The 25,722-nt window shown below is 36.2% G+C and overlaps 2 protein-coding genes across 2 annotated transcripts in view; one reads left to right on the forward strand and one right to left on the reverse strand.

Moving 5' to 3' along the window:
- st6galnac3.L (ST6 (alpha-N-acetyl-neuraminyl-2,3-beta-galactosyl-1,3)-N-acetylgalactosaminide alpha-2,6-sialyltransferase 3 L homeolog) overlaps positions 1-25,234 on the reverse strand; it is a 134,415-nt gene extending 109,181 nt beyond the window's left edge. The window contains exon 1 of the mRNA XM_018258189.2: positions 25,124-25,234. Coding sequence (XP_018113678.1) covers positions 25,124-25,141 — 18 coding nt within the window. The 5' untranslated portion in view covers positions 25,142-25,234. The remainder of the gene's footprint in view (positions 1-25,123) is intronic.
- The window catches only part of msh4.L (mutS homolog 4 L homeolog), a 42,946-nt gene continuing 42,399 nt past the window's right edge, over positions 25,176-25,722 (forward strand). The window contains exon 1 of the mRNA XM_041590341.1: positions 25,176-25,261. Coding sequence (XP_041446275.1) covers positions 25,237-25,261 — 25 coding nt within the window. The 5' untranslated portion in view covers positions 25,176-25,236. The remainder of the gene's footprint in view (positions 25,262-25,722) is intronic.

Here is a 25,722-nt window from a genome sequence, read left to right on the forward strand (position 1 = left end):
AGGGTAAATAATGGATAAAAGATAACATTATGTTCTACAAAGCTTGAGCAGCTTAGTAATAGAAACAATAGTAGTAGTGTTTCAGAAGCAAACACAGCAGTTTTACTAGTGCAGGGCAACATTGCATTATGTTTTTATTACTTGAAAACAATTTAATTTTTTGATGTTACTGGTCCTTTAAAGGAGTAGTAAGGTCACAATCACTGGGGGTGCCAAAAGATAGGCACCCCCACCCCCACTGATCGTATTTACTTAGCTGATACCCTGGGCTGGTTCTCCCATTAGCAGAAAACTGCACTAGCCTGGAGTTCTTCTTAGCAAGCACCACAGAGCTACTTCTTTCTTCACTAGCCCAGACCAACAAATGTGCAGTAGAGAAAAAAAGATCCCTTTCTGTTAAAGTTTGGCTTTTCACTCTACTTGCACATGTGTGAAGAAATAACCCACCTCTCCAGGGTTTCAGGTAATCACTGGGGGGTGCCTACATTTTGGCACACCCCAGTGATTGTTGACTTTCTTTTTTCCTTTTAATGTAGAACCATTCCTTGTGTTAATACACAAAAGTTATGAACATCTTATAGTTTATATCCTTATACATGGTGCTTAGTGACTTATAATATCCTTATATGTTACAGTAGGAGGTACATTATTCACTAACTAAATTTACAATAAGGAGTACATTATTGTACCCTATTGTAAAATACAAGGATATTATAAGACACCAAGAAGTTTCATGACTGTACAGAAGAATAAGGTTGAGTGCTTTTATACAGGTCATGGATCTCCAAGGTGACTTAACTTCCTATTGTAAAAATATAAGGACATCATACCGCCCAACTATCCAGTTTTTCGCAGGACAGTCTCAGTTTTGACAGTCCCTGATTATTGTACAGAGTTTCTCTTTGATCTCCTGCACTGCTGCCAGAAAAAGATACAAGATTTCTGAAACGTAATTAAACAAGAGGCTTTTTGGCAGAGAGCCCAGGATACTCAGCACCTGCACATAGATACATTTGTACCTATTTAAGATGAGCAAAGATACAATTGTAACTTTTAAAGATAAGCAGGTCTCTTGAGAGAACTGAGAATCCCAGCTTGAAGTGCAATTAACCTTTCATTAGCAAAACTGCAATAACACATAAAACATAACCCTAAAAACCCACATTAATGTGTTCAGACTTTCCATAACGTGCCAAACTTTGTAAAATGGACATGGTATTTAAGGAGTGAGGGCCACAAAATAGGCGTGTTCAAAATAAATCACCTTGCCAAATGTGGCAGAACTTTTTGTCCCTCTTTCTGATGTTCAAATGTTGGGAGATATGGGATATTATATATTTATATGACTATATAAAGGCACTATGCCAAAGGCCTCTGTGAGTCATGCGACAGAAATTATATTACTAACTGTTGATTATAACTGATGACATCACCAAGCACCGTTCATAAGGATATCATTTACAGAACAGTTAATTTATTAGTATAAATCCTCTACAAGAACTATATCTTATAGAACGTCTGAAATTGCTTTCAGGTTGTAATCTCATTAAATGGCACAGCCAGATTTTTTGTTGCAAATGCAATTCATCACTGTAAATTAATTACATAGATGGCAGTTTTCTCTATAAGAATCTTAGTGAAACACACTGGTTCAATATATTTGCAATATTGGATAAATATCCTAAAATGATGTTCATAAAATTAGAAATGTTTTTAAAGCTTTGCTGATGTAGGATTAGAAGTGTGCTAGAAGTATACTGTGCCAGGGACAGTAGGATCTTATTTTATATATATTTTCTGCTCCTATGAAGCAGATACTTTTCTCACTACATCAGCAAACCGACAACATCAGAATATGATCTCTTGTATAAGTAGTTCCCTTTTTTTAAAATGTGCTTCTCTTCTGAACTTTATTGAATGCCTCCAGCACTTTTATTTATGCAGTCAGCAGTACTGCACTACCTGAGAGAAAAACTCTTTATTTCAGAGCAGGGTAGATGACCTACTTTCCCTTATCATGACATTTTAAATAAAATGCATGGTATTCGAAAGCAAGGTCTACTCAAATTCAGGAAATGTTGCTACTTTATCGAGGTTGAGGATAATCCTTCCTTACTATTCTGGATAAGCAATATGTTGCAGGTAACGGCCCTTAATAATTTTTCTGCCAGATAGGTATACAGTACATACAGAGTGTGCAGATGTGTATATATGCATACACAGCAGAGCATACATTTCTGTCCCTATATTATGCATATGGATACTGTTGATTTGAGTATTTATTATATTTATAGCTAGGGATGTGTTTACTCTAGTTGCTCAGAAGCTTGAGAGAGGATCTTTTGTACAGATGTGTTAGAAATACACAGGATATTTTAATATTGGTTCATTCCCAGTGGCACAAGTGCTTGTTAAAGGAAAACTATACCCCCAAATAATGTAGGTCTCTATAAAAATAAATTGCATAAAACAGCTCATATGTAACACCTTGCTTCATGTAAATACATAATTTCCATAATAATTTACTTTTAAGTAGTATGTGATATAGGGTAATCCTGAATATAAAGCTGCCATTTAAGAACTAAGGGCCGTCTCCTGGGATCCTACGATTCACGGTGCACACAAACAAACCAAAGAAACCATACTTGTTCAATTAAAAGCCAATTAAAAGACAAAGTTCCATCTTCTGCTCCTATACTTCTTCCTGTTACAGTTAGAACTGCATTATTTCTGGTCCGGTGATCTCTGAGGCAGCACACAAACCATCACAAAATAGTGGCTCAAGGTAAGAGATGTAAAAGGATAATATTTACTTAAAGGGGTGGTTCACCTTTATGTAAACTTTATAGAGTGACTAATTTGTAAACAATCTGTTTTATAGTGAATTGTTTGCCTTCTTCTTCTGACTCTTTTCAGCTTTCAAATAGGGGTCACTTACCCCGTCTAAATAACAAATGCTCTGTAAGGCTACAGATTTATTATTATTGCTACTTTTATACTACTTATCTTTCTATTCAGGCCCTCCCCTATTCATATTTCAGTTTCTTATTCAAATCAGTTTGTGATTACTAGGGTAATTTGGACCCTAGCACCCAGAAGAGCTGCTGAATAAAAAGCTAAATAATAAAAAATGAAAACCAATTGCAAATTGTCTCAGAAGATCACTCTCTACATCATACTAAAAGTTAATTTAAATGTGAGCAACCCCTTTTAATATATTTCAGTTTGGTAAGATTATTTAATATACCACTTAATATGATATAAACTATCTGTTGCTTAAAGGGATACTGTCATGGGAAAAAAAATTTTTTTCAAAATGAATCAGTTAATATTGCTGCTCCAGCAGAATTCTGCACTGAAATCCATTTCTCAAAAGAGCAAATAGATTTTTTTTATATTCAATTTTGAAATCTGACATGGGGCTAGACATATTGTCAATTTCCCAGCTGCCCCAGGTCATGTGACTTGTGCTCTGATAAACTTCAATCACTCTTTACTGCTGTACTGCAAGTACTACCAGCTGCCTGGTAGATCTAAGAACAGCACTCAATAGTAAAAACCCATGTCCCACTGAAACACATCCAGTTACATTGAGAAGGAAAAACAGGAGTATGGAACAGGTAAAGCTTTGTTGGACAATGTAAGCACTTTTTCCACTTGATGCCAATTTCTATATATTCATATATATGTTGAAAGGTATCCTAAGGTGAATATATTTGAAATAGTTAATTTAATTAAAATATATAAAATATTTAGCAAAACAATACTTTAGTAGAACAAACAGGGTCAATACAATAATAAATAAAAAGTACAGTTACATTCAAGATTAAGGGGGTTATTTATCAAAGGTCGAGTTTTAGAGGTTTTTATACCTCGAATGACCTCACAACTCAAATGTTTAAGAAAAAGCTTAAATGGAAAAAACTCAAATCAGTGAATCCGGGGTTATAAACGGAAAACCTCGAATTGCTATTAATGAATGAATTAATCGAGTTTTTGAGCGAAACCCACAATACAAACCCAAACATCATGAAGGCTATTAAAATTTTCTAATGGTACAAGGAACCTCTGCCATTGATTTCTACATTACCTCAACAGGTTTTAGATGGAGTATTTTCAGATTCAAGTTATTTACAGCTTCAGGCATAGAAAATCTTGTATAGCAGAGTGAATTATTTGCAATGTAAACAGCGTTATTCAGAAATAAAATGGTCTAAAGAACGGTTGTTGAGAAGTGCAGGAATAATAAAGAAAGAATTGTTCAGTGTACCTTCCTAAAAAAGCAATACGTTTTCCGAACGAAAGAGGTGTGATTACCAAAATAATGTGTTATAGAAATGAAAAGAAGTAAAACCCCTCTCTATTCAATTGACCACCAATTAAAGAAAATTCAAGTATTAGTGCAGCAGTGTCAGAGTTTATTAACAGTTTCGTTAACGGTTACTAACCCAGTGTTGCTTCAATTATTGGGCAGCCATTGCTGGGTTACCCAATAAAGTGCTATGTGCTAGGTGCTAATAATTCATTAGCAATTAAAAATCATGTAACAGGATTAATTAATATTGTGCTATAAAGTGCTAGTGCTTCAAATGAAATTAAGAAGTTAATTTAAATAACCAGGATTAAATTGACCCAGGTGAGATTAAAGTTAATTCATTATTATATATCACACATTAAAATCCATTCATTATAGAAGATTGTAAATAACTGATTAACTGTTAAAAAGTAAACTTTACTAAATTCATTAAAATTGCTGCAAATCAATTAAGGTAATCTTTGAAGACTGCATAAAAATTGGTGAGTAATAATTAATCCATACACCCCCGTTAAAGTTATAGGGTGTTAAAAAACGTTTGCATAAAATTATTCAAAGGAGACCAGCATTGAAAGAGAAAGGAGGAATAGGAAAATTGTTAGAGGTGGAGAAGTCCCAAGTTCTAGCTGCCTGTATTTTTCTAAGTCTGGGACCCCACACGGAGGAGAAAGTAGGTCACTGGGGACTGTAGTCTCAATTTTACCTTGCTATCTTATAATTCGGAGAGCTAATCTTCCCTATAAAACTACAAATCCCACAGTGCCATTGGATAACAGGTAAGATTAAAAAAGAAGAATCAATGCAATCGCAAAGGTTTAAAATCAATAGGAAATTATTTTGCAATAGTAAAAATAAGGAAAGCGCCCAGGAGACTTCACAAAAAGCGCTTCCCAGTGTGCCAACACGTGTTTCGCCTGCTGGCTTTGTCAAGGCAAAATCTGTCTGGATTTTGCCTTGACAAAGCCAGCAGGCGAAACACGTTTCCTATTCCTCCTTTCTCTTTCAATGCTGGTCTCCTTTGAATAATTTTATGCAAACGTTTTTTAACACCCTATAACTTTAACGGGGGTGTATGGATTAATTATTACTCACCAATTTTTATGCAGTCTTCAAAGATTACCTTAATTGATTTGCAGCAATTTTAATGAATTTAGTAAAGTTTACTTTTTAACAGTTAATCAGTTATTTACAATCTTCTATAATGAATGGATTTTAATGTGTGATATATAATAATGAATTAACTTTAATCTCACCTGGGTCAATTTAATCCTGGTTATTTAAGTTAACTTCTTAATTTCATTTGAAGCACTAGCACTTTATAGCACAATATTAATTAATCCTGTTACATGATTTTTAATTGCTAATGAATTATTAGCACCTAGCACATAGCACTTTATTGGGTAACCCAGCAATGGCTGCCCAATAATTGAAGCAACACTGGGTTAGTAACCGTTAACGAAACTGTTAATAAAGTCTGACACTGCTGCACTAATACTTGAATTTTCTTTAATTGGTGGCCAATTGAATAGAGAGGGGTTTTACTTCTTTTCATTTCTATAACAAGTGCAGGAATAATGGAAGGCAGGAAGAGGTAGAGTTGGAATTTAAAGGGATTCTGATTTTTATGATGTAATTTTTATTTATAAATCACACTGTTTACAATTCAAATAATTCACTCTATAATATAAAATTCCATTCCTGAACCAGCAAGTGTATTGTTATTTAGTTGTAATATTGGTGTGTAGGCAGCCATCGCGGTCATTTTGCCTGGTCATGTGCTTTCATAAAGAGCAATTTAGGATGGAACTGCTTTCTGGCTGGATGTTGTTTCTTCTACTCAATGTAATTGAATGTGTTGCAGTTGGACCTGGATTTTACTATTGAGTGTTGTTCTTAGATCTACCAGGCAGCTGTTATCTTTTATTAAGGAGCTGCTGTCTGGTTACCTTCCCATTGTTCTGTTTTTAGGCTGCTGGGGGGGGAGGGGTGGTGATATCACTCCAACTTGCAGTACAGCAGTAAAGAGTGACTGAAGTTTATCAGAGTACAAGTCACATGACTGGGGGAAACAATATGTCTAGCCCCGTGTCAAATTTCAAAATTAATGTAAAAAAAATCTGTTTTCTCTTTTGAGAAACAGATTTCAATGCAAAATTTTGCTGGAACAGTACTATTAACTTATGTGTTTTGAAAAAAACATTTCTTCCCATGACAGTATCCCTTTAAATAAGGTTAAAAACAGTAGAGGACTCAAAGATTCTGAGCAAAGGGGAAATAATAATGATGAAGACAAGCTTGTATGGAGTAAGGGCAGAGATTTGGAGAGAAATCTGTATCCAGTAAAAGAAGAAAAAGAGTGAGATAATGTGGGAAGAGGATCTGAAATGACTCTGAATCCTTGTATTAAGAGTAGCTGTAGGTGAAAGGAAGCAGGGATGATGATATATGAATAGAATCATGACATTGCAAATGCTTACAGTACCTCCCCCCAGCAAATTCTCTCCTCCTAAAGAGTGAAAATCAAGACTGTGATAAAATGATGTACAAAGTTTATGGGGTGGTGGTTATAATATGCACAAGTTAAGGAACTACAGGAAGAACTAATAATATGGAATGAAGAGAAAAGCACATTTATCAATAAAAGTGAAAATTAAATGGCCAAGGCAAAATATGTGATTAATTAAAAAATAATAAAAACTGCTTGAGTAAAGTGGCTCAAATATGGTACTGCTATTTGACCAAAGAGCCTAATATCCAACTGTTCAATAATATGCAATGGGATAACTGTAAGGTTTGCCTGGTTATGGCCACTTTACATTCCTTGCCCCTACAGCAGAAAGTTGAGGGTGGTTACTGAAGACAGATGATTCCACTCAGCTACATAATACATTGCATATTAATTAATACATTTAAACTTTTCTTCGATTCAACAGCCTTCAGCAATTATTATAAAACATAGAGTTGTAGTTTAACAAAATGCAAAATGAATCATGTGGCTCTTATAAATAAACTTTCAAATATTTGAGGCAATTCATTATTTTAGCTTCTTTTTTTATTCCGTCTTCACTAACCACAGTACTTTTCTGTGGTGCAAGTATTATAGGCATTAAAGGGGATGCAAAGGCAAAAAAATAAAATCCAATATACTTTAATTAAAAAATGCGTACCGTTTTTATAATAACCCTGACTGGATGCAGTGAAATTCCCCCTTCGTTTTACTTGCTCTGACAGCTGCAGATAGGAAACTTCAGACAGTCCCTTACTGCTCTGCAGAGAAACATTCATACTTTCAAACGGCAGGAGGGCCCCACCTTACTTCCCAGAACTCAAGCAGCTTTGTTTGTTTCCATGTAGAGCAGCCGGCAATTTGTATCTGCAGACGCAGTGCAGTCTGCATATTCTCATTATTGCTGAATCGGCTTCTATGGCAGATATTATTTGACTTGTGCTATTTTGATAATTTATGACTATCCCAACTGAAGCCAAGAGCACACTGAACATGTGCATGGTCTTGCAAAGATGTTTAACAAAGTTACAAGATGACAGCCCCCTGCGGGCCAACTTTAAAGGAGAAGGAAACCCTTTTGCAAAAAAACCCATACCCCCCACCCCACATAGACCCTCCTCCCCCCAGGCTAACTCCCCCCCCCCAGGGAAATGCCCTATACTCTATACTTACCCCTCGGCACAGATTATTCCAGCGGAGTTCCACACATCCATCTTCCGTCTCCTCGGTAAACTGACTAGGAGATCGCTATTTCTGCGCATGAGCAGTTGGAGCAGTTTGATACTTTGCGTCAACTGCGCCAGCGCGGAATTACGCAGAAATTGCCTACATAGCCTGCGGGGATGATGGAGGGGGGTCTACGTGGGGTGGGGGGTATGGGATTTTTTGCAAAAGGGTTTCCTTCTCCTTTAAAAACATAAATCATTTGTTTAATTAGGCTTCTGGTGCAGTAAGTTCATGTTCATGTTTAGAATACAAAAAACAGCATTTCTAGCATTATTCTATTTTAGACTTTAGTTCCCCTTTAATGATTTCTCCTGTTTTATTTTGGTGTTAGTTTTTAATGAGAGGTATTAAGCAGAGATTTATCCAAACAATTAAAGCATAATGCTTGATTTTTTTGGCATCACTCATAATATTAGAAGTTCTAAGACTTATGGGTTCAATCCCCAACCCACCATAGGTATAGTAGATTTAAACCTATACAAAACATTGTTTACCTGATTTAGCTCTAGGAGTATTGAGGATCCACCCTAATATATGCCCTTCAAATTGGAAACCATCTTCTGGCATGGGTCAATCCTCGCCTATTTGTATGACACTTTAATAAATTTTAAGTTTCTGTTTTTACACTTGAGGGAAGATCTGAAAACTTTCTCAGCCCACACTTTTCCTTTCATTCCAAATAAATTCAAATGAGAAAACCGTACATTTTCCACTTGGTTTTCACACATCTCAAAGATAAAAAGCTAATCAGGATTCTTTTCTTTCTTTTTAATAAGATTACATACCTCTGATCTTTAGAGATTAAGAGCTAGCGTCTGTCACATGGAACCCAGAATTTAACTCTCATCCTTTATAAAGTAATTAGAATTTTCAGTAAAAGAATCCTACATGCCCTTGTGGAAATATGCAATAAAGTTACTCCTGTTCTTAGTTCTTTTTAAAAACCTTTTGAACCCCCTGGCAGAAGACAATAAAGAATCCAGGGACTGATGTTAAATCAGTATAGTAACTGATTGTTATTAAAGATTTTATGTTCAAGAGCTGCACAATTTTGGGAGTAAACTTTGTAACAGTAAAACAAGAAATTCTCTGCCAAATGCTTTTCATTATGACACAATGAACTTTATTATGTCTTTCTTTATGATTATCGCTTAGCTGTTGCTCTTATTACTATCCTTTTTTCTGATATATTAAATAAAAATTGCACTGTAAGTACTTGCTTCTTGCATTTGAGTGATGCGTATCATGTATCCAGTAGTTTGATAAAAACACTGCAAGGTGGTTGAAGAACTAGGCACATAAGGTATGTAGTTACTAAGAGATGATAAGGAAGTACACCAAGGTGTTCCCAGGTCAGTAAGGGAAAGTCCAAGGGATCTTTGTGAAATCTATGTATAATAAAAAGCCACATCAAGGGGGAGCACCCCTTTAGGGGACATCATTTTGTAGATGTATCCAGGAGATACAGCACCAAGACATATGGCATATTGCCCACTATACAAATGTAAGAGAACAAGTTTGTGATGTGATGCTGATGTCTGGTGGAGTTAGTATAGACAGGTCATGTGTTGAAGCATGTTTTTGTCTAATGGACAAGATCTCAAATTAACCTTCCCTTCAGTCATAATTTAATGGCTGTCTTAGCCTGTTACATTCAAAAAACCCTGTATGCATTTGCAGAATGTGTTTGGAAATTATGTAATGTTTTTAAATGTTGAGGAGGATACATCTGTTAAATACCCTCATGATATCCCACTTCAATTATGAATAAAAGACAAAAATACAAAATGGAAAACAATTGAAAAACGTCTTTATTTCTGGTGAACAATCTGAAAACAACTGAAATTAAAAAAGGGATTGGAAGGTGAACAGCACCTTTAAACAAACAAGAATACAAATATAAACACAATAAACAATACATGAGGTAAAGAGGAACATGTCGAAAATAGCTTACAATCAAAAAGGGGACTACATCACTATTGCTAAAGCCTTGGGACTAAGGCTTTAAAAAACTTAATTTTTTGAGTATGCTTAAGTTGCATCAATAATGCACAGTGGTACAATGTGCTGTTTTCCAGTAAGCTTGCCCAAAATAATTTGTAGCAACACTGGTTCCTAAGAATCAGCAAAAAAACAGGGCTTTTGATGACAAAAACTAGCAGCCTATAATATTTTTATTAGAAGGGAGGGAATTTAATTGTTTATCACAAGAAAAATAAAAAAAGGTCTTTGTTCTGAACCACTAAAAGCTCAAGAAGCAACAGGACATAAAGAACTTAAGATATATTTACAAAATTGGGACTTAATCACCTAACATGAACCCATAATTAATCACAATTTTTTCAAGAAATCAAAACATATGGATAAATAAAAAGGCAATATTTATTCACAACCATGCCATAATATATTCTTTAAAATCAATTAAAACCATGAGGTACTGCATGTGGAAGAAGGGATCCCTCTCATAGAGGTGTTTAGCCCCAATACCCGACAAGTGTGAGTAAGATGTGGGGAAAAAGCATATACAATTATATATGTGGGTTAACCACCATAATAATGTTAATAGTGCACAATAGAGGACAACTCAAAATATATCTCAATATTGATTATTTGTTAGCCTAATCACGAGTGAGTCCCAGGAGTCCAGAGGCCTTATACTAAACACAGTCATATGTTATCGTAATGACAATAAATTATCCAATCTGGCTGATGTTCCAAAGGTTGAATATTAGGATATCAGCCTGGTCGGGCAAGAAACTCCAATGCGTGTTTTGAGATTCGATATAATCCTGTCCCAACTTTCCAGGATTTAATGCCCGGTATGATGATATTGTTGGTGTTTGGATAAAGTGTTATTTAAAGCTCGGTTCAGTGGAGTGCCCATAAGCAATATGTTGTAATAGTTCCAACAACTTAATTAGCGAGATAGCAGTCGCAATGTCGCATCTATCAACATTATAAAAAGTATGCACTTGAAATGTAGAGAAATATGTGTCCCGCTCAAGCGAAAAAAGATTTCACAGACCGTATGTTCAATTGAGCCGATCACCAAGCCACATCACATCCATGTGGTCGGCCCAACATCCATTATGCCTCTGTCTTCTGGTCCGTTGCTCGTTGTGCACAACATAAAGAAGTTTAGACAAATTACTAAATTCAACCTGTCATCAACACACATTTCTTAAAGAAGAACAAAACAGCACATACTGTGGAAGTATGGGCCCTTGTTGAAAGAGGATCCCATCAACACACTAATGTGGGTCTTGTACAACAGAAGTTTCAAACCAGCCTGGTAGCTACATGGATGATTTTCACTCTGATGTGGGTTAAGCAGGCACTCCCAAGTGTCCAATACATGGGTTGATAACTTTTCAACTGCAAAATATTTTTACACTCAGTTTGCATGGGGATCAAACGTGGACAGCATTTTTCAAATCTAGCAACAAATTCTCAAATGTATTAAGATATGAGCTCTGACTCTGCAGGTTATCTTCTGCCAAGGCTCTGGTTTCTTAAAGATTGCACCAGGGTTCCTGCCAAGATTTCACTGTATTTTGCTGCATTCATTCTACCCTCACAGCCATCCACGGTATGCTTACACCGAAGCTTCCTCACAACACAATGCTGCCACCACCATGATTCACAGCGTGAATGGTGTGTTTATGGTCATGCGCAGCGTTTGGCTTGCACCAACCTCACTTTTGGTGTACAACCTGTTCTTGGCAGATTTACAGCTGTCAAATCCAAAAATGATAATACATAACCCACAGTAGATTAGCTAAAAAACAACAGTAACTGACCAAAAAGTGTAACGTGGTCAAGGTGCACCAACCACAAAACCTCATCAAAGGGAGCAAAACATTGTACATGCCAAAAATGGGTAGGCTCTCAAATGATCACACAGGTCATCAAAAATTACATCAATCTTTATTGGCACAAAATCTCAATTGCCTTACGTGTTTTGTGCTCCAAGCGAACATAATCATAGGCTAAATGTGATAGACAGGAAGTGGCAATCTATACAATCATAAAGAGAAGACAAGGGGCAGCAATAGAGAACCACACATCAGTATGTATACTACTTGTAGAAAATGTATTTAAAAACACTTATGTAGACGTAAAATGATATATAAATGTAACAATGAAAAACAAGATGCAATATATGGAAAAAGATATTCTAATAATAATAAGTCACATCGAATTTAGAGGTCATTGCCAAGTGCATTCTAGTGCCCAGATCAAAAATCCCAAAGAAATAATTGGTTAAGTATGTAATGTAATGACTATGAAGATTTTCATTCATCCAGGTCATGGTATATCTAGTATAGGTAAATCTAAAAACAACTGGACTTGCTGAGTAATCATTGACTACTCATCCGAGCAGCTTCTTCAGTTCAACTGACTGGTGTGGGAAGTTCTCGTCATATAAACTCTTCCACTAATCCAATCACAATGGCACATTGTAACTCTTCCCACACCAGTCAGTTGAACAGAAGAAGCTGCTCGGATGAGTAGTGAAACGTCTTCAATGATTACTCAGTAAGTCCAGTTGTTTTTAGATTTACCTATACTATATGTAATGTAAATGCCTAGAAAACCTTCAAAACATCAAATAAAAATTTTATTTTGCCCTACACATGTGCCCACTGTATAGGTAAGTTGCCATGAGTCAGGAAATGTAGGGGGGAAGGAGGGGAGCCCTAAAAAATGTTTTGATCTTTTTCAGCCTATCACCCATAATGTAGAAAACACGCCAGCGTTTTTTGGGACTTAGAAAAAATTTTGACTTTTTTTTAAGCAATCCCTATCTACTCTATTGCGATTCGCCTGGTCTGAGGTGGCGAAGGAAGTCTAGCGTAAAAGGTAGCGTTCAGTACACTGCGCGCGTTAGTGAATTTGCGTAGTTACGTCCGTAGCGAAAATTCGCCAGGTGTAAGGGTGCGAAGTAACACTAGCGAATCTACGCCAGCGTTCGTTAGTGAATTTGCGAAGTAACGAAAATGCCCAACGCTAGCGAATTGACGCTAGCGTTCGGCTCTTTGGCGCTTAGTGAATTTGCCCCTAAGTGGGCCATTTACTAACATTTGAATTTCATTTTTTTTGCAAAAATTGCATGGTCTCATGGTTTTCCTATTCTTTGTTTTTAATGCGCCATAAATTTGAGATTTATTAAGTGTACAAACCACGAAAAACTTTGCAAGGTAAAATTTGTCGAGGTCCTATAGAAGTCAATGGGAGCTGCGCTAATCCTATTAGGCCATTTTAAATCAATTTGGATTTTCTTTGCTAGGAATTGACCAAAAAATTCAAATTTATAGAGATTTTAGTTATTATTATTTTTTTCAGATTGTTCAGCTTTGTTTTTGATTCATACTTTTTTTTATTCGGATCTTTTAATAAATGTCATGACATTCATGGTTTTAGAGAAAGTGAGTTTAGTTGTGGTTTCAAAAACCACTAAAATTCAACCTTTAATAAATAAGCTTCCATGACAAATGCATTGTGTACATGACAAGTGTTGAGATACATTAGTTTCCCTCTGATTTTTTGAATCAGTAATATGCTCCATAATCTGTTCTTTTAACTACTAGGTGCTTGACCCACATACTATATTATATTTTGGTATTACAATTAGGGGGTTATATATTAAAGATTGAGTTTCGTTTTTCCTAAAAAATTCTAGTTTTTCAAGGGTAGTTTCACTAAAAACTTAAATTTTTTCAGGGTTTTTTTTAAAAAAAAAAAAACACGATTTTTTTCAAGATTTATTATGCCCGGAAGCTGCAAAAATCCAGAGTCCAAAAATACTTCAGCTATAACTTATCAAGGTCATTTAGGAATAAGTTTTTAGCCTTCATGATTTTCAGGGGTATTTTTTGGTGGTTTGTGCTTGAAAACTCAATCAATTCAAGGTATTTGAGTTTTTTTTTCACTGATTACTCAATTTACAATTGAGTTTTTTCATAAATAAGCAAACATTCGAGTTGTGAGTTTATTCGAGGTAGAAAAAACACCTCACAAACTCGACCTTTGATAAATAACCCTCTTAATGTTGTGTTGTTTTTTTAGGGATGTACAGAATCCACTATTTTGGATTTGCCCGAACCTCTGAATCCTTTGTGAAAGATTTGGCCGAAAACCGAACCGAGTCCTAATTTGCATATGCTAATAAGGGGTGGGAAGGGGAAAACATTTTTTACTTCCTTGTTTTGTGACAAAAAAATCACTCCCTCCCTGTCTCTAATTTGCATATGCAAATTAGGATTTGGATTCAATTCGGCCAGGCAGAAGGATTTGGTCGAATCCGAATCATGAAGAAAAAGGCCGAATCCTGGACGAATCCCGAACCGAAGCCCAAGTTTTTTTAATGTGTCCATTTTGTAACAGATGAGATACAGTGGCTAGATGAGTACATATGACATATTTTAAAGCACCCAAATGTCTAAACCAAGTAAAATTTGTTTCTTAAAGTGCAGTTCTTCTGAGCCACAATGTTACTGGTTCTAAGATCACTTTCAGTTCAGAATCAGTGTATAAAAATCTCTCTTGTAGCACAAAACATGCAAGGAGATTGAGATGTGTTAATAAAGATATTTTTAATATACTTTTTGACAATGTGATCTTTTAGGTAGTATTTATACTACAGGTATGGGATCTGTTATCCAGAAACCCCCTATCCAGAAAGCTCTGAATTAAGGAAATACCATAGACGCCATTTTATCCAAATAATACACATTTTTAAAAATGATTTTCTTTTTCTTTGCAATAATAAAACCCTAAAATCTAAGGTAATGGAGGGCACTCTGGGCTAGAAAAGCTTGCCCATGTATATTTTTTAAAAATTTGGATTTAAGGTGCTAAAATCAAATAATCCCCCCCAATAATTACAGGATTCAAATCACACAGATACACATAGAATGATCTTGTGCACTAATCAAGCACAAAAAGGCAGGTGGTACTGCAATTAAAAATTCTATATATATATTAGCACATAATGACAATTTTCATCAAGGCCATAAAGATACATACCACCCAGCACTAAACAGCATCCCTTGTACTTGATCTAAACTAAGATAAAATGCATCCTTATTGGAAGCTAAACCAACCAATTGGTTTTATTTAATGTTTACATGGTTTTCTAGACTTAAGGTACGAAGATCCAAATTACGGAAATATCCATTATCCAGAAAACCCCAGGTCCCGAGCATTCTGAATAACATGTCCTATGCCTGTACCATCATTTGAAACTCTTTGACTACGAACAGGTAATCTCCATTTAAGTAATTATGTGATTTTGGAAAATAAGTGGCTGCACCAGTGATGAAGGGAATATATATGATATGAAATTTAGATATTTTGTGTTTTATTCATTGTATTTAATTTAAATCAGATTTCAAAAAATGTTTTGGTCCTATACAGGGACTTTCATCAGGAAAATGTAAACAAGTAACAAACAGAGCTGTAGTGAGACTCCAGAATATGAACCCTTGCCTGAAAATGCACCAAAATGGTTCTAGGCAACCAATCACCGAGTAATTACACGCACAAAAAAACTACCACGAGTTAAGACATCATTAGGAAAATGACAGAGGTAAGTAAAAAGGAAAGATCAGAGAAACAGCAATAGGGAAGTTGTATACTGACCATTATTTATTGTATAGAAGCCTTGCCCAATTGTGTATGCCATAGCTAGTGCCTGTATTGTATGTATCAGCCTAGCAACCATTGTGGCACAATTTTCAGGCATGGGTTCATATTCTGGAGTCTCACTACAGCTCTTTTTGTTACTTGTGTACATACTCCTGATGAAGGTCCCTGTATAGGATCAGAATGTCAAGTATTCTGCATGTATTTTCTCTTTAAATAAATCTATTTTGCTATTTTTCAAATCCTGAGTACAACAGCGTTGTATGTTTGAAGATGTCCTTGTTGCTGTGGCACCCAGGTACATATTTGATATATGGTGTGCACCCAGTGGAAAATATATATATATATATATATATATATATTTATATATATATTCTCCAATATATATATATATATATATATATATTTATATATATATTCTCCTTTTTTAGAGAATACTATAACGGACGGAGGGCTTCCCCCTTCGGGAAGAGGCAGCGTAAGAAATACCCGATGAGGCGGGACAGAAGTGTAAAAAAGTCGCAAGACTTAGAAATCCCCATATTCAACCTGTCGCAGCATATGCTGACAGAGGGAGAGACATGTTTACTCAAGAAGGGGTTAACTTTTGTCCCCTCTGCCCCGTTAAAACAGTTTGATTGGGACATTGAATTTTTCAAATTTTGTAGACTGTTGAATTTAAAGGACATTTTCAAGGACACTCCTGGTAATGCACAATCTGAGGTTTAAAGAATGTTTATAATCCTCCTACTACTAATTCTGCTATTCGGCTCTTTAAACAGAGTGTTGATAGAGAGTTAACATGTATTATAGAGAGTCAGAGATTACGTAGTAACCTTACACAATCTGAAACCAGGGCCATTAGATCTTTATCTGACGATAATCGTATTGTAATACGTTCTGCTGATAAAGGTGGTGGTATTGTTGTACTAGACTATAGTGAGTATCGAAGCGAAATTATGAGACAACTTTCGGACGGCAAAGTGTACAAACTATTGAGGAGTGATCCAGTGAACCAATTTAAAAAACAGGTAGATGTTATATTAAGCTTATACATTTAAGGGGAATTATTTCTAATGAATTAAAAGCTTTCTTGACAATGGATTTTACCAAATGTCCTGTTTTGTACACTTTGCCTAAGGTGCAAAGGCCGATAGTTTCCAGTAGAGATAGCCTATTACATCCTATTGGCATATATTTTGAAAAAATTCTACAGCCTATAGTACAAGATACCACAACCTACCTGAAAGACACCCCACATCTACTTAGCTGCATTAAGGATTTTTTGTTAGAGGTGGATGAACATGTTGGCAACAATGGATGTTGTTAATCTTTATACCTGTATCCCCCACGAATTGGGCATTGAGTCAGTACGTAGATCAATACTAGATGCCCCAGTTGTACATCATGTCGATATATGTCGCCAGGACAAAGTTTTGTGCATCCCCATACGGGTAAAAGATTTTCCATTAGGATACCTGCACCACATTATTTATTAGATTACTTGTCTGTGTGGTCTTTCTTACCTGCTATCAGCACTTCAGCACTGCGTTCAGGGACAATAAATCATTGAAACCTGTGGCGAAACATTTTTTAGAAAAGGGGCATAATTTACCTACTTTTAAATACATAGGCATAGATCACATACCCCCCTGGTGGTGACAGGTCCAAAATGCTCTTACAGTGGGAATGTTTTTGGATCAATAAACTTAATTCAATGGCACCACATGAGCTCAATGAACAATTGTCCCTTACATGCTTCCTCACACAAAGATAAAATATTTTCACAATGTATACATTATTCTCTGTTATAATGTGTTTATTGATACAGGTTAATTTTGAAGCAATTTTGCCATATTAGACTGATACTTTGTTATTAAGATAATGATACACAGAGAGATAAGAGGTAGTTTTGATACCTTGTGATATGGTCACACATGCCTTGATTATTCTTGTCAGTGGGTGTATTTTCTGGTTTTCTGTGTTCAATTAATTATGTAAATGTGACTATAAATTGTATCTCAACATGTGACTCTGGATCTTGATAACGGTCTTAGATCCAGACCGAAACGTCGATCCTTGACTCTATGTTTTTATCTTTTGATAAATAAAGAAACTAATATTTTTTAAAATTCCGGTGTGCGCTGCTTACAACTGTGGATTTAATATATATATATATATATATATATATATATATATATATATATATATATATATATATATATATATATATATAGCAGAAAAATTCTCACTGGTGTGGTAGGAAATGTGCATCCATCTTATTTCATGAACCAATTTGTGCCAATATAGACTTTAGGTCTAAGCTACAAATTGTTGAAATGCATCAGCCTGGGACTAATTTGCACATTGCTAATACCATGCAATCATTGCTGCAATCTCTCCGTGAAAGGCATCTAATTGAAAAAGTAATCATCAGGAACATAATTGATAACAAGGTCACCCAGATGTAAATCCCACTACTGCCGCTATAAAAGGTACTTTATTTGTGGTATATTACCTTTAGAAAAGCTAGTTAAGAAATATATCTATGCCATGCACAATATATTAATTGACTTTCTGAGTTACTAGGTTTCTGTTGAGACAGTTTTGTATATTTACTTTTAAGCCTTGTGATGTATTAGGTATTTATGTTTAATAAGTAAAGCTTCTTCTGGTGTTAAATCGACTACACTTAGCATTTCCGCTTAAATGCCTATCATAGCACCAGGAGAAATAGAGTTCTGCACCACGGGAACTGATTCATGGTTCATTGTTGCCATCATGAGGCTGCAAATAATAATGTGTATGCTTGTTTCTTCTCTTGTTGACTGACGTACTGAAGTGAGCTGCTGCATATTAAAATGTACTGCATAATAAAGGCTCTTTAAAGTACAATATACTTTATATTTACAGTAAAATACACATCATAATTACTCTGCATTAAATAAAATGGGTCTTATCTTTTCTAACTTTTAAAAGATTACTTCATATGACTTACATCTGTTAATTTAAGAAGCACCAGTGTTAGAACATGTGCATTAATAGCCAAAAGAGGTCTTAAATAAGGTGAGTTGTAAGGGCAGCTGCACTACCAACATATTAAAAATAAGAAGGAATTCAGTTAAAATAGGGGTACTGTGTGGGTCAATGTACATTGTTTACCCTATCTGAATATTTTTGTGTACATTGCTCTACCACCTTATTTTTACGCAAAATTGTTAAAACTTTTTAAAACAAAATATTGGTTAAAGTGGGGCTAAAGAAATGCTTCCATCTTGTTTATATGAACTATAGTAGTGTTTCTGAAGCAAACAGATCAGTTTTTCCAGCAGTATATTTTCATTACTTTAAAACACTTTCATTTGTGGTGTTACTGTTCCTTTAAAGCAGGGGTCCCCAACCTTTTTCCACCCGTGAGCAACATTCAGATGTAAAATTAGTTGGGGAGCAACACAAGCATGAAAAATGTTCCTGGGTAGTGCCAAATAAGGGTTGTGATTGACTATTAGTAGCGCCTATGTGGACTGGTAGCCTACAGGAGCCTCTGCTTGGTTGGACACCTGGTTTTTATGCAGCCAAAACTTGCCTCCAAGCCTGGAATTCAAAAATAAGCACCTGCTTTGAGCCACTGAGAGCAACATCCAAGGGGTTGGGGAGCAACATGTTGCTCACGAGCTACTGGTTGGGGAACTATTATATGAATTAGTTACAAAGTAACATCAGATCTGGAATGAGTAGTTATTGGGCTCTACAGCAGAATAATTGGTAGTAAGACATTTTCTTATACTCCTTACATTTTAGCTATTTATCAGTCAAAGTCCTACTGGTCCCCTCTAGTTCCTGGGCCCCCAGTAAGTTGCAGGGTGTGTTGCCTCTATAGTACCCACTCCTTTTCAGTAAAATAATTGGTGAGTTTGTATCATAGTCGCTATAGTTAAAAAAACATTGATCAAGTCCAACCTGTTCTCCTAGCAAAGCCTACCTACTTGCTAGCTAATTGTTTCTGTAGTGCACACTAGAGTCATTGGCAAAAATGTTGTTAATGTGTGCTTGTGTTCATGTGGGGCCTCAGATAAATAACACAGGATTTCTGATGGCTGCCCCGCTGAAAAGTTACAGGATTTTCTCTGATGCCTTGTAAAATATACAAAACAAAACTGCATACAGTACCACCACATTGAAGTACATGAAAACTTCAATTTTTTGTATATTCTATACCTGTTTTATGTGTGGTCACTCAGCTATTTCATTATTGTTAACTGTTGAGTGATCCTAACTCTACTGTGTTCCAGCGCAGGGAAATACAGGAACAAAAGTAGGCCTGTTTTTCCTATGAGATTGCACATCTTGTGGCACAAGCATAGGATGCAAGTGGAATGTATTAGGTTGCAGGCCTGTGTTTGTTCCTGTGTTCTCCTCCACTGGAACGCAGAAAAAATCCAGCGCAGGTGCAGAAACGCTTGTGTGTAAGAGGTATAACTCACTGGCATTTATCACCTGCTACCACTGGCTGATTCCAACATGATTTATACATTTTCATTGAATTACTGACAAACAGCTTGCTTAAGTGGGTTGCAGTAGGAAAAAATGTAAGGTTAAAGCACACTAAAACACTATATATATATATATATATATATATATATATATCTGTGTACACAGCAGTATACATCAGCACTATTTTCAGTAGAAAGCAATGATAAAATCTAAATTCTTTTCCCACATCATTTATCTTATGTAATGGTATGGTAAAGGATCTCTTATTCATGTCTGGGACCTTAAGTACCCCAGATAAGTGGTCTTGTCATAATGCTTAAGGCCCACACTGGGCAAATTTGCCCCATGGGCAGTAGTAACCCATAGCAACCAATACATACTAATTTTTTCTGCCAGCTGCAGGTAGAACAAAGAATGAAATAATTTCATTGGTTGCCATGGATTAATGCCAACAGGCAAATTTGCCCAGTGGTGATAAATAGGTCCAATACCCTGTATATAAGACTGATGCAAGTCATATGTTTAAATATTTTACTTACATTTTAATTAAATTTGCCCAGTGTTGATAAATGACCCTCGCTGTCTAATTTTTTTAAGGGAAAATGAAAGTATTTCAACAGAGGTTATCTTAAGTAAAAGATCTACCAGCATGCAGTCAATACAGCTAAAATCCCATTCTGTCAAATATTACATGGCATGATTCCCAGAAATGAAAAATGGATCAGTCACCTCACTCCATTTACTTGAAAACACAATAACATTCACCTTCAGAGAATAAAATACACAAACCACATAAAAACATTCAAATAATAATTTTTTGTCTTAATTTCACCTTGCTCTTAGTGGGGCATTTTGTCAAATATGCAACAAATTAAAGTAAAAATACCATCACAATAATAAAAAAGTGACTAGCTTCCAGCAATTGTCCATTAGCTCAAGGACCAAATGCTCAGATTACCCTGATTTAGTCCACTATGCAGGTGCCAGAATCTTGAAAAGATGCTCTCATTTAGCAACCATACTAAACTATATGTGTCTTTACTAGCTTTCTTCCTCCCTTCTTTTATCTGAGTTCCTGGCTTGCTTAACATTCTTTGAATGAAAACTATAAAAAGGAGGTGTTTTCCAAAATGCACTTACAGTAAACAGAGTAGGAGAATGGTAACAAACATACCCTCCTCTATCCCTGCTGCTCCATTATCAGGTTTACCCTGTACAGGTATGGGACCTGCTATCCAGAATGCTCTAGACCTGGGGATTTCCAGATAAGGGATCTTTCTGTAAGTTGATCTCGAATACCTTAAATCTACTAAAAAAAAAAAGTCATTTAACCATGAATTAATCTCAATAGGATGGTTTAGTCTGTGATAAGGATACATTATATCTTAGTTAGAATCAAGTACAATGTACTTTTTTAATATTATAGTGAAAAAGTAAATATTTTTTTAAAATTTAAATTTTATGATTAAAATGGAGTCTATGTGAGATGGACTTCCCCTAATTTGGAGCTTTCTAAATAATGGGCTTCCGTATAAGGGATCCCATACCTGTACTGCAATCTGTAAATGCCCTCAGGCCATGGGGATATATTTATCAAAGAGTGAAGTTAATAGTGAAGTTCTGCCACTAGAGTGAAATTCCGCCACTCAAAATCCCATAGAAATGAATTGAGAGCTGCGGAATTTAACTCTAGTGGCGTAACTTCACTCTTTGATAAATTTACCCCTCGGTCTTTCATTGTCGTTCTACAAGAGTACTGTAAACGAACCATGATGAGGGGTTTGAGACAGGTTAAAGACCCGATAGGCTAGAGCAATGATATAAACAGTATGTCCAGTATATTGGGTCCTTCCACCAAACCCGCCATTATGGGTGCAATGTCTATGGGAGAAGAAAAAAACACTGATTAATTAGGAACTAATGGAGGGAATATTTTAGTTTTAGAAAGAAACAACTTCAAAGAAATTTTCAAGTGAAACAGATACACGCCTGGAAAGCGTTACTATCACTGTAAGAGACTGTCCATTTACTATATGTTCCCCAACATATGAACTGAATAGCAACCTCTTCTCCATAGAAAATATTCTAGAAGAAAAAGATACGTAGAGAAAGTCTCTAAACTCGGGACAAGAAATGACAATGCCCTGCAAGAAATTAAGCTTGAGCTGTCTTGAAGATGAAAGTTCATTAAAAAAGGTCAATTTGAGTCTCGATGGCATGGATGTATGCTACATTTAGTAAATCAATGCCATCTATATGATCATCACAGTAACTGACAATATGTTTAAGCAGATTTCAAATGTTAAAAAATTAAAAAAGGAACTACTAATAATAATAGATGAAGGGACATTTTCCACCAAGCCAATGACTACATCTGCTGGCATAGCTTTATGGTATTTTTCAGGCTTTAGTATTTTTCCTTACATGAATAAAGTACAAAGAAAAAATAAACAAACAGGGTTGTATTTACCATATAGACATATAGAGCCTGTTTGTAGGGCTGCAGGTTTAAGGGGGTGATCCTATGGTGACTATACAGTAAAAAAAATGTTAAGACAAAAAACCCTCCCTGCCACACTTCTTTAGGGTGAGTCTTTATGGCACATTTATCAAGGGTCGAATTTCAAAAAACTTGCTTAAACTCCCTTAAATTCGATTACATTTGAAATTCGACTGGGTGAAATGTATTAAAAAAAAAAATCTAATTTTTAAAACTTGAATTCAACTCAAATCAAATTAGATTCAAATTATCCAAAAAATTATCCAAAGCTCGATTCGAGTTTTTTTCTCTGAAAAAAACTTGAATGTCAGGAAGGCTACACACATCTCCAAATTGATCCCTGGACCTCTACCATTGACTTATATAGTAATTCGGCAGGTTTTAGATGGCGAATAGTCGAATTTGAATTCTTAAAGGGTCAGAGTAAGATAAATCTCAAAAATCTAATTTGATTTTTTTTAAAAAAACATAAACAAATCGAGTTTGACAGTTTTGAATTTGAATTTGAATTAATGAATCTGCCCTGATTGTGTTTATGTTAACAATCTTATCTTTTTTAATAAAAACTTTGGTCACATTGTATATTCAAAGTTTTGTTTAGGGATTGTTTTTTTTCATTAACACCAAGTAATACTTCTTATTCTTATTATATTTATCAGCATCAGAATGTATTTATAGAAACAACAGTAAAATATTATTTACAATCATCTTTGTTATCAAGCATCTTACATTGTTATCAGTCAAATATTTACATTTAAATATAGAGGCACTGAGTATTTAATTTTTCAGCAGAGGCTAATGACTTGCTGTAATTTAACAAACTTCTGATCTGATTGTTTACTCCACTTTTTAGCCTGAAAAAGGAATACTTCTACAAAGAAGTAATATGAACCAATCTGTTGCCAACCGATGCATTCAAATCTGCTTGTACACAAAAATTACTATTTAGTAAACACAACATTTCAAGTTAAATGTTGCAAAAGAAAGATTTGAGAAAAGAGGCATATTCTGGCTAAGCAATCAGGCAGTCTTGTCTGTGGTTTTGCACATCTGGAACACAGACACACTTTGTGGCTTCAAAGCACACTCCCAAAGTCTGTAAAGTTAATTGCCTGGCTTGCTTCTTGTATTAAGAGCAATATGAAGGTTTAAGGAGAACTACAGACAATGTTACTCCAAAACAAAATGTTATTCAACATTCATCCCATCTGATGAGAGCGAATACAACTATGGCTTACAAAACATTGTGTTTAAGTTATTTAGGGAATGATTTGAAAATGTAGAAATCCTCCTAAACTACATACTGAAACATTTAGAGGAAGAGCCAGCTATTTGACAAGTCAGAGTTTAGGGCTGCTTCTATAATGACAACCACATGTCTGCTATTGTCCTTGAATATACAACTGCTTGCCATAGTAGGTGCCATGGCAGCCCTTCTGCTGGACTTGTGGCCCTCCTGCATCTTCTGCATACAGTCAAGCTAGCTGTGATAGAATTTCTGGTATGAAAAAGTGAGAAAATGAAAACATAGTAAAAGCAGGAGGCAGACGCAGGTCTGTGCAGCCACACTAACCATCCAGGCATGCAGAAGTATGAATAGTGTTCCTGCACTTCAATACATTTCATACATTTATAATACATCACTAAATAAATATTGTACATGCAGATTATAGTGGGTCTGTAGGAATCCTGTAAACCTCTGAACACTTCTTGCAATATACATTTGTACTTAAAATAAGGTACACAGGGTCCCCTGAATACAGATTACTTTACATTGCAGGGAGTCTGGGTGTCATTGCAAACAACCAGACTGGATCTGATTTTACTCTATAAAGTGTGGAATTACTGGTACAATATATTTGTTATTTTTATATATTCCATTTCACATCATTCTGTCTATGCTACTGCCACAAATTAGCCTGAAAAGGCCCCCAGACTATTTCAGTAGCTAGATGCCCCCACACAGGCTTCCTACTACTCCACATTCATAGGCAGCCAGGCATTTGTGCTAGAGAATGAAGGGCATTTGGCAGAGCAATTGTTCTGCAGCAAGTCGCATTCACTGAAGGAGTGGATGGCCGCCGCTGTACCGTAGTCTGTAACAGCTGGAGTGCCAAAGATCGCCAATCCCTGCGCTGCACACATACTCCCCCCCCCCCCATTCAGTAGGAACAAAGCTACTTCTCCAGTATCACCAGTTTAAAACCAAGCCCCCTTCCGCGCAAAGGCAACTCCGCACACAGCGCTATTCTCCGCTATTCTCACAGACCGTCGCAATCACACTGAGCCAGTAACGGAGTGGGATGTGACCAAATTGTACGCGTCCAAACCCAGCAGGCTCCGTAATGATGCAATGGGTTAGTCGTGCCCAGCCTCTTGCGCCCACCACCGCGCGGGGCTCGCATCTGAGCCAGACAAGAAGTACAGCATTTACCTTTAAGATGCAGGCCATTTCCTTGCACTGTGCTCCCGCCCGCGCAGTCCGAGCCCCTTCTCGTCTCCACGTTACGGACTCAGCTAAGTGTATTGAGCCTCGGGCACGAGTGAATGTTCGATCCGTGCCACTGCCCAGGTACCTCTCTCATTTCACTGTGTCCAGCCAAGGACTTCCACCCTCCCATCGGTCCGTACCACTGGCAGAGAGCCAAGCAGCGCCTCCCCCTGTCACATGGTGCCGTCATTAGGAGTTCGGGATAGGGGTCACAGCATCTCTCTATGGGAGGGGGGTGGTGGATTCTTTAGGCTAATAGGCTGCTTGAACAGGGAGACTGTACATGTACCTCCAGCTGCTGCTCCCAGGGGCTTACACATTTCCTACCCATAGATGATCGCAATTTACAGAGGGAACGCGTTAAACGCCCCTCATGGCCTGCATATCTGTCTCAATCAAGCCTGGGACTTTTTTTTGTGGACTAATCTTTTATGTTACAGTTTGTATCCATTTTACTGAAATAAATATAAATTTGAATGGGTATGTGGCAATGGGCGTGTTGTTTGGTTGGTGTATAGAAATAGTTCTCTGTGTTTCTCCTC

The sequence above is a fragment of the Xenopus laevis genome, chromosome 4L (assembly GCF_017654675.1).
Source record: "Xenopus laevis strain J_2021 chromosome 4L, Xenopus_laevis_v10.1, whole genome shotgun sequence".
Classification (NCBI taxonomy): Eukaryota; Metazoa; Chordata; class Amphibia; order Anura; family Pipidae; genus Xenopus; species Xenopus laevis.